General features: G+C 31.8%; 4 protein-coding genes across 6 annotated transcripts in view; 3 read left to right on the forward strand and 1 right to left on the reverse strand.

Annotated features, from left to right (window-relative positions):
- The window catches only part of Klp10A (kinesin-like protein 10A), a 26,341-nt gene extending 24,812 nt beyond the window's left edge, over positions 1–1,529 (forward strand). The window contains exon 12 of one of the 2 annotated variants that reach the window (XM_077440045.1): positions 6–1,529. In XM_077440045.1, the coding sequence (XP_077296171.1) occupies positions 6–148 (143 nt within the window). In that variant the 3' untranslated portion in view covers positions 149–1,529. The remainder of the gene's footprint in view (positions 1–5) is intronic. The other variant, XM_077440044.1, reaches the window with a different exon arrangement.
- Fic (FIC domain protein adenylyltransferase) lies at positions 902–3,761 on the reverse strand. The gene is made up of 2 exons (XM_077440049.1): positions 2,653–3,761; positions 902–2,578 (listed from the first exon to the last, which is right to left on the reverse strand). Exons 1-2 carry the CDS (start codon positions 3,696–3,698, stop codon positions 2,242–2,244), a joined length of 1,383 nt encoding a protein of 460 aa, XP_077296175.1. The 5' UTR covers positions 3,699–3,761; the 3' UTR covers positions 902–2,241.
- Positions 3,762–4,038: 277 nt separating this feature from the next.
- On the forward strand, positions 4,039–8,271 carry Dbp73D (putative ATP-dependent RNA helicase Dbp73D). 2 transcript variants are annotated; one of them, XM_077440046.1, is made up of 7 exons: positions 4,039–4,400; positions 4,917–5,214; positions 5,292–5,573; positions 5,651–5,828; positions 5,908–6,577; positions 6,656–6,836; positions 6,928–8,271. In XM_077440046.1, exons 1-7 carry the CDS (start codon positions 4,333–4,335, stop codon positions 7,135–7,137), a joined length of 1,887 nt encoding a protein of 628 aa, XP_077296172.1. In that variant the 5' UTR covers positions 4,039–4,332; the 3' UTR covers positions 7,138–8,271. The 2 variants fall into 2 exon arrangements, with proteins under 2 accessions (XP_077296172.1, XP_077296173.1); XM_077440047.1 differs by having other exon boundaries at positions 4,040–4,713.
- On the forward strand, positions 8,125–13,451 carry Tat (Tyrosine aminotransferase). The gene is made up of 6 exons (XM_077440048.1): positions 8,125–8,471; positions 11,799–11,886; positions 11,966–12,224; positions 12,307–12,780; positions 12,860–13,042; positions 13,109–13,451. Exons 1-6 carry the CDS (start codon positions 8,252–8,254, stop codon positions 13,280–13,282), a joined length of 1,398 nt encoding a protein of 465 aa, XP_077296174.1. The 5' UTR covers positions 8,125–8,251; the 3' UTR covers positions 13,283–13,451.
- The last annotated feature ends 30 nt before the right edge of the window (positions 13,452–13,481 follow it).

A 13,481-nucleotide genomic window follows, 5' to 3' on the forward strand; every position in this document is an offset into this window, starting at 1 on the left:
TGCAGCTTACGCGCGTCAATGGGAAGACTTGCTGCAAGAACAGCTACGAGTGCTCTCGCAGTCTCGAGATCTGGTGGCCGAGTTTAGATCGAAACTTGCCAACGAAGAACATTTATCGCGCAACATACAGCCATCTAATGCACGCTAACATTGTGATTTATAATTTATTGTGTGAATTTAATAATAATAGAAAGAAAATCAAAAGTTAAAATTGCAATTATTGTGTTAAAATCAATTATCTCTATACATGCAATTAAAATGGACTAATAAATGCTAAAATATTTAATTATATTCATGTGTAATTAAAATAGTCTCACCATGGAAAAATCGATTTTTTTAACCCTTCGACATACCATTGTTCTCTTATAATTTTATTTATTATTTATATAGTCTACCATCGATTGGATAGCGTCTCTCTTTTAACTCATACTTTTCAAATTTATTAATGTTAAAATGTACGTGCAATGCTTGAAAGCTTACGGATGCTTAAAATTGAGCAGAATTCCTACCATCAATCTATCCGGGCATAGATCCCACTTTTTGATGCGCAAGTATGTTGACGGGTTAAATTATTCAATCGACACGACTGATCTATGATTGCTTATTTAGTATTTGACTTATTGGTGTACTTTTTATATTCCATTTTCTCTATTTAATATATAATGCATTTTTAGCGTTTATATCACGATAAAGGCTTATAAAGTGCACACAATCTACGTAATGCATAATCATATATCAAACATTTGTATTGGAAAGTGTGGAGATATGTTCCCCCTTTACTCACTTTTCCAAAGTACTCTGTATCAGAGTTTTGAAATGTGTGATTTTATTGATTTGCTGTATTGCAATTCATGTAAATTTGAATTTTAGGTGTAACATAGGATTTTATGATTTTTTTTTTGGATCCATTACTTATACATTTCTCCTGCAATGCACACATTATCTAGTTGTCATGTAGACGTTTTTTAACGACCAGTAAGATGTGCCGGTGCCTCATAAATCGATAAAAAGTAAAAAAAGAAATGAAATGTGTTAAAAAAAACTTTTATCTACATTATTGTTATTTATATTTTTTTTACTGAATTTAAAATTGTTGTGTAAACGAACGCTATAGTGTAGTATAAAGAAATAACGAGTGTCTGATCTAATTTGCCTTAATATTTATTTTTATATACAAATTAACTACTTTATATTTGTACCAGTTGGCCCACGTAATGCCAGTTTTCAAAATGTCAACGTACACGTTTTGTAATCTCAATGTTGATGGTTATTCTACAATATAATTGTTTTTATTTTATACAAAAGCAGAATATATTAATTTTGTTTTTGAATTTAATAAAACTCCATCACTTTATACAATTTTAAACCTGTGATTGTGTCGCATATGAAGTTATCATTGTTGTGTTTTTATTCTGGGCCTTGCTGGTTTGTGTATATATAACAAGTTATTACTCAGATGACTTTTGTGATTCAAATTGCTTAATTATAACATTATTTAACAAAGCTATTCATAAAATTAATCATGGATAATTTTGCCTTTTATTTTTGACCTCACCTTATACAACTACGTAAGTATGCTTGAAAGCTAAAACAGTCAACGGATTGGTTAAGTTCTATCAATACATGCATAGTACGACGCATGTGAGAATATATATATTTAATATAAAACTGATTCTTTTTTTAATGAATTTATGTGATATATTATAGATATATCTGGTTTATTTAATAAAACGTGAAATATTTAACTATTGTTTTATACACAATGAATAGTTAATACCAGCAACAAACTGAAGAATTTAATTTTTATTTAAAGGCTAATAGTCTAGTGTCTATATTTTGTAAAATAAGTATTGCTTTGTTGATAAAAGTTGGAATTTAATGAGGTATTTCATGTTACATAATTTAGTTGACCATACATTTGCGAAATGCTTACACTTGGAGATGTGGAGAAATTCCACATATCCTGACTAATGTGTGCATATGCAACATTAGAATACATAATTTAAGTTTTAAGAATACATATTTTTGGCATAAAACATTTTGCATTCATAGAATACAATAGTTATAATAAAATCCATACATAATATACACAATAATTCATAGTAGTAATACAATTTGATTAAAAACAATAATATCACAGCATTTCACATTCAACATCGTGCAGGAAAAGCATAGTCTTACCATATGCGTTAAATATTAAATATAATTTCAAGAATAAAATTTCTATTAGTATAATATTCGTCACGAGATTTCATCCTCAGATTTACTATTTTCTTCTGATAGTATTATCGGTTGTCCAAGTGCAGGCACTTGGTGTGAGAACTCAGTTGTAGCCCAAAGGTACAAATCAAGGGTTCTTTCGGTGCATTCAGCGATAAATCTTATGAAAGGTCTCACGTCGCCTTCATTAGCCGTTTGTAAATGTTGATAGTACATGTGGCGGTCTTGTTTTAAAATAATCACAGGAGGATATCCTGCTTGCATTAAAATTAGATTCATCAAAAGCCTCGACGTTCGTCCATTACCATCGGTGAATGGATGTATGTGCACGAGTTTGTAATGCGCTAAAGCGGCTAATCTGTAATGAAATACGTTTCATTTTGTAAAAAGTTGTATAAAACAGCGTTTTTTTTATTAATAAAAGTTAATTACCTGACAGGATGCATCTCTAATGCGTCATCGGAATTGAGCCACTTCAGGAATTGGTCCATCAAAAGATTTATAAACATCGGACCAGGAGGTATGTGTCCTCCAACGTAAACTTGAGTACGCCTGAAACATCCTCCTTCAGTAGGATCAACATAGCCCAAGACTCGTCTGTGAATTTCAATGATATCATCAACAGTTATTTCGCCCATTCTGTGGATCAGAGTGGAGTTTATATATTTCATAGCGGCGTCTAGACCGAGAATTTCATTATGCTCGTCTATACTTTTACCGGCTACGGCTAATTTGGTTTCTAAGATAAACCTAGTCTGCTGCAGAGTCATAGTGTTACCTTCTATGCCCACAGTATGGTATACGTGTTGGAAGTAGGCTTCTTTTTTAGCTCGTCGGAAGGCAGCACTCGAGTCTGGTATTATGGAGAGTGCGTTTCGTTTATCTTCTATCTTTTGTAACGAGTTGCGGTCTAAAGTTTCAACGAGGTTCGCTGTTCGACGACGATGAGCCAAAGCGACGGGATGATCGGGAACGGTGGCGAGAGCTCGGGCGTACAAAGCATCAGCGGCGAGTACATCTCGACGAGCTTCTTCTAAGAACTCTCCAAGACGAGTGAGCACGTCCGCATGTTTAGGGGCAAGGGCTGCTGCACGCCGCAATAATCGAAACGCTTTGTCTGGATTGCCACGAGCTCTGACTTCTTCAGCGGCGCGAACGGCTGCCAACGCTTCAGCCTCGGCCGCTCCCGCCTCCACACCGGCAATTTCCTCTTGCCACTGTCTCTGTAGCTGCGACTCTGACTCTCCATCGTCATATTGTTCTATCGCTTCATTCGGAAGTGGGATAAAGGGCTTTATACGTGCAATGTCTCTCCTGTCAATAGCATTCTTTCGGTTACTGTTATCGTTTTCATCCGCTTTTTTTATGTTATCTTTGCTGTAATAACCACACAAGAGGAGGGCTGAAAGTACTGACCCGAGAAAGAACGCTTGAGTGTGAGTTTTGCCGATTCCCGGCAAAAGAGTGGCGGCGCGCATCACAACATTCAACGACACGTGTACACTAACTACTGGTCACTTTGACATCTGTCACTGACGTATGATCTTCGAACTGTTTACTGTTGACCATACATATTCCATTAAGAATTTTGTTTTAATGCTATTATTCATTGATGTATAATACACCAATGCTATTATTACTATTAATTAATGATTAATAAATTTATATGACATATGAAGATGCAATAAGAGTAATTAATATAACTATACGAAAAAATATATACAAATAGAAGTAGGAGAGTCATGACACTAGAAGAACTGATAAAAAATTGAAGTTGAAGAAAAGTGAAGTGTGGAAGGGTTAGGTGATTATTATTATTAATATGATTATTATATAGTAAAATCTCTATAACGGAACATCTGCCAGCCGAAAAGTCCATCATACTAACGAGAACTTGAGTGCCAAATATTCCGTATTCGCGATTTTCAAAAAATTGTCTTTTGGACGATCGCAATGTGCATAATAATCCAATTATCGTGTAGAAGATGCAAAAAATGTTTTAATGAATGTTTTATGAAGTGTCCCGCATTTGTACATATAACCTTTCCAACATGTTTGTAGGAGCAAAAAAGTTTTCAGTTCCTTTTACTTATGTATAGATAGCAAGGCGCTATGAATAATAAACTCTGCTTCTTTTTCTTCGTCGGTTATTTGTATCACACCAGTTGCAGTTTACATAGGTGAGTATTGAGTTAGGAATCCAGTAATTTGTCTGTGCTCGACTTACTTGAAATGTAAATTGGAGACAAGGTATAAATTGTGCATTTGATTGTTAATCTAACTTAAGATTATTTTATAAAAGGGGAAATAGAAGGCGCATATTTTCTGTTACATCTTTTTTTATTAGACTCGCGCCCCGCATTGCAACGCAAATATCTGGTCACTTTAGTCTTGGTCTTCGACTAGTAATAAAATACATAGCAATTAACCGTGTTGTTTAGACCTCCGACAACTTTGATTTTGACATAAGATGTCTTTATTCGCAGTAAATCGGTTAGTTTATTTTATATCTTTTTTAATTAATAATTCAATCCTTCTAACAAGTTTTGATATAAATATTTTACTTTTATACATTTTAAACAGCAATAGTGACTGTATTCAAATATTCTGTAATGTTTACACGTGACATAACCTTCAATATGGCCATGTGTATTTCATCTGTCAAATATAATGAGTGATGTCCTAACTTTTTTTAGGTACGTTGAGGAAGAAGATGGTTTGAATGACAAAAGTTATCATGAAGATAATTTATTACGGCTTAAAGCTAGAATTGAAGAGAGGCGGAAAACTAAAATAAAATTTGCTGAAAAAAATGTAGAAATTGTCGAAAGTAAATCTGAATCTATTGAATTGGATGATGTACCAGTTCAAGAAGAAAAAGAGTTGGAAGATGACGAAGTAGAAAATAAAGTAGAAACCTCACACGAAATTGAAAATCAGAGTATTCCGCAATTTAAAGTTTTGGGTGTGAAAGGATTTGAAAAAAAACTGAAAGTATATTATTAAATTTACTATTTATCTATTTTTGTTTTGTGACGCTTTGCATATTTTTATCTAGACTTTTTTTTAAGGTTAAAAGAGTTCTTCCGTATTGGCTTTTAAATCCGATTCCTTTATCTCTCAATTTAAATGATCAATGTGATCAAATTCAGAACACACCATTTTTACATAATTCTCTCAAGAAAAAATTGACCACAGAAGGTATCAAACATTTTTTTCCCGTTCAGTCTAAAGTTATTCCTTGGTTGTTAGAAGAAAATAAAAAAAGTGATGTGTTTTGGCCAAAGGATTTGTGTGTTTCCGCACCAACCGGAAGTGGTAAAACATTGGCGTATGTACTACCAATAATACAGGTTTGATTAATATTATTGATTGATTTATGATATTTATTTGTATGGAATTGTTAATTTATTTGTCTTTCTACTTTAAGGTACTTTCGAATAGATTAGATAGACAGATAAGAGCATTGATAGTTCTTCCTGTAAAAGAACTTGCAGCTCAAGTTGCCAAAGTATTCAAAGACTACTGTGTAGGAACAAATTTAAAAGTAGCGTTAATTACTGGATCTGTTCCATTTCAACAAGAAAAATCACAATTAGTACGATACAGTTACGTAAATACAAACTATTATGTCACATTATAAATTTGAAATCCGATATGTATATATTAATTAATTATGAATTACAGGCAGAATAGAAGGTTGGCAGAGTGAAGTGGATATAATGATTTGCACTGCAGGTCGTTTGGTTGAACATATCAAAAGCACCGAGGGTTTCACATTGCAAAATTTGAGATTTTTAGTCATAGACGAAGCTGATAGAATAATGCAACATATACAGAATGATTGGCTTTATCATCTTAATCAACATATGAAAATTGGAAGTTCTCTAGCAACTGGAAAAGCTCCTGTTTTGAATTTTAACACAGTTAAAATTGGCAAAAGACCTCCGCAAAAATTATTATTTTCTGCAACATTATCACAAGATCCAGAAAAGCTCAAAGAATGGGGTCTTTTTCAACCGAAATTATTTTCAGTCGTTTCCAATATTGTTTCTAACAAAGACGGCAAAGAAACTTCGCACGATAGTATCGGAAAATATACAACGCCAATGGAATTATCCGAAAAATATGTTATTACTGACGTAGAATACAAACCAGCTGTGTTGTATCATTTATTGAAGCAAGATTTCAGTAAAGTTTTGTGTTTCACTAATTCATCTCAGTCTGCACATCGTCTATCAGTATTATTGAAATTCATGTTAGACGAAAAAATACGTGTCGCTGAAATATCTGCCGCATTAAGTAAAAATTCAAGAGAATCCGTGTTGAAGAAATTTAAACTTGGTGACGTCAACATGTTAGTTTGATTGAAATTTGTTTGTTTTATGATATTTATTTAATAGCTCAATTAATTGTATAATATGCTATGTTGCAGATTAATAAGCACAGATGCTTTAGCGCGTGGAATTGACATTGTTGATTGCGATAGTGTTATATCATACGACCCTCCCAAAAATGTTAAAACATATATTCACAGGATCGGTAGAACGGGCCGTGCCGGCAGGCACGGAACTGCGTTTGCTATTTTGACTCAAACTCAACAAAAACAATTCAAGGTGAATATTTATTGTTGACAAAAACTGATGTTTACAATGTATATACATATTATACATTCCCGCTTAATATATTTATTAAATATTATTACAGGAGATATTAAAAACGGCAGGGAAGGCAGATATAGAAAAAATTGAAATCAGTTCTGAAGAGTTGGATAATACAATGGAAATTTATCACGAGGCTATGGAAAAATCAAAAGATGAAATCAACAGGGAAACAAACGATCACGTTACCAAATTGAAAACGCTCAAAAGAGGACGATCCATCTCTGCATTCAATAAAAGAAGAAAACCCAATTAAATACATACATATATGTACATATGTACATAATAAAATATTGTATCAAAACTTTAAATGAATTTTATATAAACAAGTATCAATTGACTTTTCCATATATTTTTCCTTTTATTGTATTTCTAAATTAATTAACCAGACTGGTCACTATAGAGATACATATTTGTTTATATATACACATAACTAAAAATTCTATCTGTTTCTAATTTATGTAAACACCTCTCATTCAACATGTTTTTGAATTTGCATTGTAAATTTATGTTTTTAAAATTCATATCCAAGGAATAATATTTCCATACATTATAAATATATCATTCATTCTCGATTATTGCTTATCAAATATATAATAAGTCGTTTCTAAAAAATTAAATCAACAAACCTTTTAGTTTAATGGTATCCATATTTATTTAAAACATTTACATTTGGTCCCCCGTTTCAAATATATTAACTACAGAACTTCTTATCTGTGATAAAATACAATCTTTTGTCATAATAAAAATCCTGGATATACATATGTTCATCATACATTGTATGTAACTAGATTATTTAAATTTTTGAGTCCAACGGGTATAAACATGCTATTAGTTTGCATATACTGTCCGTTGACAACACTAAACTGGTCTTACAGACGATTCCAGTTATACAATTCACACGTATTTCCAGTAAAAGGAAATAAAAATTTCAATCTAAAAATAAAGTCATTGTAATTAGACGAAAATTCTTATTGATTTTATTCTGTAAATTTGTTATATTGTACATATTTAGCCAATGTTTGAGTTTTATACTTATTTAAAAGTTAAGCAACGCAGCATTTAAGAAAAATAAACAAATATTTTGTTGATCATCATCAAAACAACAAAACAGATCAACATTATTATACGAAAACAAATAAGATTGACTGTAGCTTATGGCGCAATACGTGGAATTTTTAGAAAGGGCAGATGATGCCGATCAACAGACGCATGATAAACAATCAGTATAATCTGCATACCTGCTATCTGACGAGATGGAGGTGTGTTGCTATTCGCCAATCACGACACAATTCTGTTGTTTACGCAAACAAGTTGCTAAAGTGTTTTTTTAGCAAAACGAAACAAAACCAGGCGCCGAGGACGAGGATATGTTAGTGTTCGCAAAGTTGAGCTTAAGACAACCTGACAGGAAAAGGCTTATACATAAAACTTCGGTGCTGATGTCAGCAAAAGCGCGCACGAAGAGGAGTCGCTGGGAGATAGGGGCATCTGCGGCGTCGTTGAACACCCACAACCCTATTAGGAAGATCGTGGACAGCTTGTGTGTGGAACCTCATCCAGAAAAGCCCCTCATCGCCCTATCTATAGGCAATTATTATATAATATAATATTCATGTCTTTATATTTAGTTTATATTAGAATGGACTAAGATGTCTTAGCTATCCTAGCTGAATTGCAACGAAAATTTCACCAATTTGATAATGAAAGAATGGAATAAATGTAGTTTATGAAAATTAAAATTGCTTTACATTTAGTTACTATTTGATTTAAATAATATAATCGAGATGTTACTTCAGCTACGAAACAAGTTCGTTCAACAGTTATGTCGGTGCCGTTTAACGTTTATATGAGATAAAAATTTGTAATATTTTATACACCTCGACTAAAACCCAAAAATCTTTACTGTTTCGGATCCAATGAACATGAATTTTACATTATTACGTGGTCCATAAGACATAGATTGAGTAGGTGTTCTTTCATATTTACATTTGTATCTCGAATAGACTATGCAAAAATAATAATTATTGGAAATACTATCTTTTTACAAGGCTCTTTTATGGTTTATTAACTTTTTAAAACGAAAAATTATACAAACACGTGGTTAATCACTGTTGAAAATATTTAGAATAAGATATAATACTACTTTCAGCTGATCTGGTCGATTCGTTTTAAGTATTTTGATATGTACATATAACATATATGTATATGTACATATAATATACATACCTTGATTATGGGATTATGGGATTGGAATATTTTAAGTTGACCATCGATAAAGAAACAATGGACCATTTTTTTATTGAGGAATTTAACATTAAAATGAAATCTCTGATTTTTAATATGCTTGTAAATTTTGCTTTCACTAATTATGTCAGTGGGTTGATTTTAGAAAACAAACTAGCTGAACCGGGTAGGCGCTGCAATGCCACAATAACGCATGCAATTCCCATTCCCGTTCTCGTTTCCGTTCCCGTTCTCGTTCCTGTTCCCGTTCCCATTCTCGTTCCCGTTCCCATTTGTCGGTAAAACGCAGGCAGCGAAAACATTTGAAATTATAGCGTTGCAATGAGACTCATTCCCGTTTCCGTTACCGTTTTTTTTTTCATAGTAATCTTCCCGGACATGCATACAACAAATCCTGAAAGTTCCATCGTAATCGGTTCAGTGGTTTAGGAGCCTATTCAAGACACACACACAGACAGACATTCATTTATATATATATATATATATATATATATATATATATATATATATATATATATATATATATATATATATATATATTCATTTATGCTATCTGTTCATTTATGTTGTATAAATAAATTTAATTTTTTGAAGGCTTTTTTTATACAATTATGTATTGTTTCTGACAGTCTAAAATTGAAATCCTTAAAATTGTGAGGCCCATCTGATATGGCCTGCATACGTGTCATTAAAAAATATATATGTATTTTAGAATTTTGATAAAAATATTGTCAGTAATTTTTTGAACAACAAAGGTATAATTCATTAACTTAATAAAGGAGTATTTTTACAATGTCTAAATTTAGTGGTAGTACAGATCAGAATTTTGTGTCGTTACAATATTCAATCATTTTTATTGTTAAAAAAATTTGATATATCTCTTCCGCATTTTCATTAATATCTTTATTTAATTTAATGATATTCAATTCAATACAGTAAGAATTCGCTCAAATTTTATCAATCAATAAACCTGGTTCTTCAGGCTTGTTAGTAAATTTGCTTTTGATTTCAGAATGAATTGTTCCAAAGGCGTAAATCGAGAGATGGGTGAATAGGTACATACGTATGTACATATATGTATATACTTATGATTAAACCAAATTTTGTTTCCGTCGAAATTGCGTTGTAGAATTAATTTTGTAATATATATTAATTAATACGACACTTAAATCATTAATACGATAAATCAATTCGTATTAAAATCTAATTGCGCTTGTGATTTATTTTAACGATGTTTAAAATTATGTTCAAATCTTCATACACGAATTAAAATAAAGAAAAATCAATTGACATATAATGGGAAATCCTGAAATGCAGTTTTTAATGTAAATTTCTAGTATAAACCGGTTCCTTCAGTGACTTAGCAACACGAATTTTCTAGATTATTGTAATCGGATTCAAATATTTTACTCATTGACGTATTTAAATGCGTATTTTCCTCATTTTACTATACATATTATTAATATTTATTATAAATTTATCTAAAAAAAATCATGTGCGCATTATAAAATGATATTGATGATTATAATACAGTACAAGTACACTCAAAAATAAACTGGAAAATACAGAATTTCAATCTTTGTATACCAAAATACATATTATATGTATATATGTATGTACTTACAATATATGTATATATAAAAAAATTATATGTTTAAAAAAGGTAAAATATGATACGTATAATATCGGTCTCTGTGACGGGTCTGAATGTGAAACGCCCGAAAACGCAAATATCGAAAGGCAAAGATCGAAGATCGAAAGATCTTAAGTCGAAAGATCAAAAAAAAGGGTGCATGGTAAACGGTACATACTCACGTATATACTAACTTAATTTGCGCGAGCAGGATACAACAGGAACAAGAGGAACAGGTTTTTCCTCCCGTATTCTGCGCGCGCACATTAATACGGGAGGAAAAGCCTGTTCCTCTTGTTCCTGTTGTACCCTGCTCGCGCAAATTAACTGAGTATGTACCGTTTACCATGCACCCTTTTTTTTTGATCTTTTGACTTAAGATCTTTCGATTTTCGATCTTTGCCTTCCGATATTTGCGTTTTTGGGCGTTTCACATTCGGGCTCGTGACGGAGACCGATAATATACATATAATATGGATATATTATTTGTGACATTTAAAAACAAATTAATTCTTTGGAGATTTCATTGTATGTATGTATTTATAATTTTAAAACTCTTCATTAAGATTCAGGCGACTAGTATCGGCGACAGACCGGACTTGTAATTTGGCGATGTAAACAGGTTATTTCTAACTAAAAGTTGAAATTTTCACAAATATCGTACAAATATTTCTTGATCAAGGTCATTCTCTTTGATATTAAGTTGCCTGATGACGGTGCAGTTTTTGTGATATGGTTCTGGTTCCACAACTCGTTTATGTCCAATTTTCAAACTCAAATCGAAAATGTTTGCGTATGTATTTGATTTCTATATGTATTATAACGTCATGGCTAGCTTAATATCCTTACGATTTGAGTTTGATTTAAAATTCAGTCTTTAACTACATAAAAGATGTAAAATACATAAAATGTGTAAATATGTAATTTAGTAATAAAGAACACTACACTTGATATTCATATAGAATTATAAGTATACGACTATTTAACTTTAATATTATTTATCTTTAAATCAATTACATTTTTTTTTTGTATTAAAGGTGATCCAACTATACTCGGCAATTTGAAACCAGCTCCCGAAACTTTGGTGGCAATTAAAGATAGCATAGATAGTTTTAAGTTCAATGGGTAATTATATACATGTATATATTTCACAATTGTTCAAAATTTACCTATTTCTATGTTGAATCTGACTTTTTCTCTACAGATATTCACCGAGCACGGGCTATGTGGAATCTCGTGAAGCTGTTGCAAAATACAGCAGCTTCACATTTGAAGATGGCAGTAGTTTTAAAGTCAAAGTCGAAGATGTGATCCTTTGTAGTGGTTGTTCTCATGCGTTGGACTTATGCATAACAGCAATCGCCTCAGCCGGGCACAATATATTAGTTCCAAGACCTGGTTTTTCAATATATAAAACATTGTCTGATGGATTCGGAATTCAAGTAAAGTATTATAATTTACTGGTAAGCTTATTTTCATAGCTTGATTTTTATTTTAACAAGTATCTTAATTTTTAATACATAATACTAAATTCATTAATTTCAGGAAGATGAACAATGGAAAGTGGATTTACGTGATCTTGAGAATAAAATCGATGAGAAAACATCAGCCATAGTAATTATCAACCCTTCGAATCCATGTGGATCTGTTTACACGAGTAGTCATTTGAAAGACATATTGTCAGTGGCAGAGCGCAATTTTTTGCCAATAATTGCCGACGAGATATACGAACATTTGGTGTTCCCAGGTCATAAGTTCTACCCGCTAGCTTCACTTTCCGAAAATGTTCCTATTTTATCATGCAGTGGTATAACAAAGAGATTTCTAGTACCCGGTTGGCGAATGGGTTGGATAATAGTCCACGACAGACACAATGCTTTTTCAGCTAGTGTTAAGGGTGGTTTGATAAATTTGTCACAAAGAATAATTGGAAGCAATACTCTGGTTCAAGGAGCACTACCTGCTATTTTAGGACACACTCCCCAGAACTTCTTTGACAATGTCATAAACTTAATTCACGTAAGTTAAGCATGAATTGAGTATTACATATTAGGATCGCTATTGTTATATAAGATGCATATTTTGTTTTATTTTGTAGAACCATGCTAAAATTGCATTCGATATGTTGAAAAGAGTTAAAGGATTAAATCCTATAATGCCAGAGGGTGCTATGTATATGATGGTTGGAATACAAGTCGATCTTTTCCCCAGAATTAAAGACGATCTTGAATTTGTTGAAAAATTGATGTCTGAACAATCAATATTTTGTTTACCCGGAAAGGTAAAAGTCTCATCCTCAATATGAAGCATAAATATCGTTTGTTTATGATTGCAATTTATTTTTCAGTGTTTCAACTATCCAAATTTTATGAGGATTGTGTTGACCGTACCCGAAGACATGTTAAAGGAAGCCTGCCGCAGAATAGGACAGTTTTGCGATGATCACGTCTTATTCGAAAATCACATCAAAAATTTTAAGTTAAGTTTGATAGAATGTGAAAATGTTAATGCTATCGGATAAAATGTATATCAATGCTTAGGAAAATATCAGAGCTTGTATTTACATTGATAAAATATAGATCTGCTTCATATTTTATGACTAACCATAATGAATTATTAGCAAAAGTATTTATACAATAGATTATTACTTATAAAATAAATAAATGTAATTAAATAATAAGAATTTATATAATAAAAAAATAAAAACCGTAAATAATTTT

Source organism: Arctopsyche grandis, chromosome 10 (genome assembly GCF_051622035.1).
Source record: "Arctopsyche grandis isolate Sample6627 chromosome 10, ASM5162203v2, whole genome shotgun sequence".
Lineage (NCBI taxonomy): Eukaryota > Metazoa > Arthropoda > Insecta > Trichoptera > Hydropsychidae > Arctopsyche > Arctopsyche grandis.

Bases quoted from the DNA above. Each gene is read 5' to 3' on its own strand.
- Fic (XM_077440049.1), bottom strand. From the start codon at position 3,698: ATGCGCGCCGCCACTCTTTTGCCGGGAATCGGCAAAACTCACACTCAA. The intron at 2,579-2,652 runs GTAATTAACTTT...ATTTCATTACAG, and splicing joins TTAGAGATGCATCCTGTCAG to ATTAGCCGCTTTAGCGCATT.
- Dbp73D (XM_077440046.1), top strand. From the start codon at position 4,333: ATGAATAATAAACTCTGCTTCTTTTTCTTCGTCGGTTATTTGTATCAC. The intron at 5,574-5,650 runs GTTTGATTAATA...TTCTACTTTAAG, and splicing joins ATGTACTACCAATAATACAG to GTACTTTCGAATAGATTAGA. The intron at 5,829-5,907 runs GTTACGTAAATA...TATGAATTACAG, and splicing joins ATCACAATTAGTACGATACA to GCAGAATAGAAGGTTGGCAG.
- Tat (XM_077440048.1), top strand. From the start codon at position 8,252: ATGTTAGTGTTCGCAAAGTTGAGCTTAAGACAACCTGACAGGAAAAGG. The intron at 12,225-12,306 runs GTAAGCTTATTT...CATTAATTTCAG, and splicing joins TAAAGTATTATAATTTACTG to GAAGATGAACAATGGAAAGT. The intron at 13,043-13,108 runs GTAAAAGTCTCA...TTTATTTTTCAG, and splicing joins TATTTTGTTTACCCGGAAAG to TGTTTCAACTATCCAAATTT.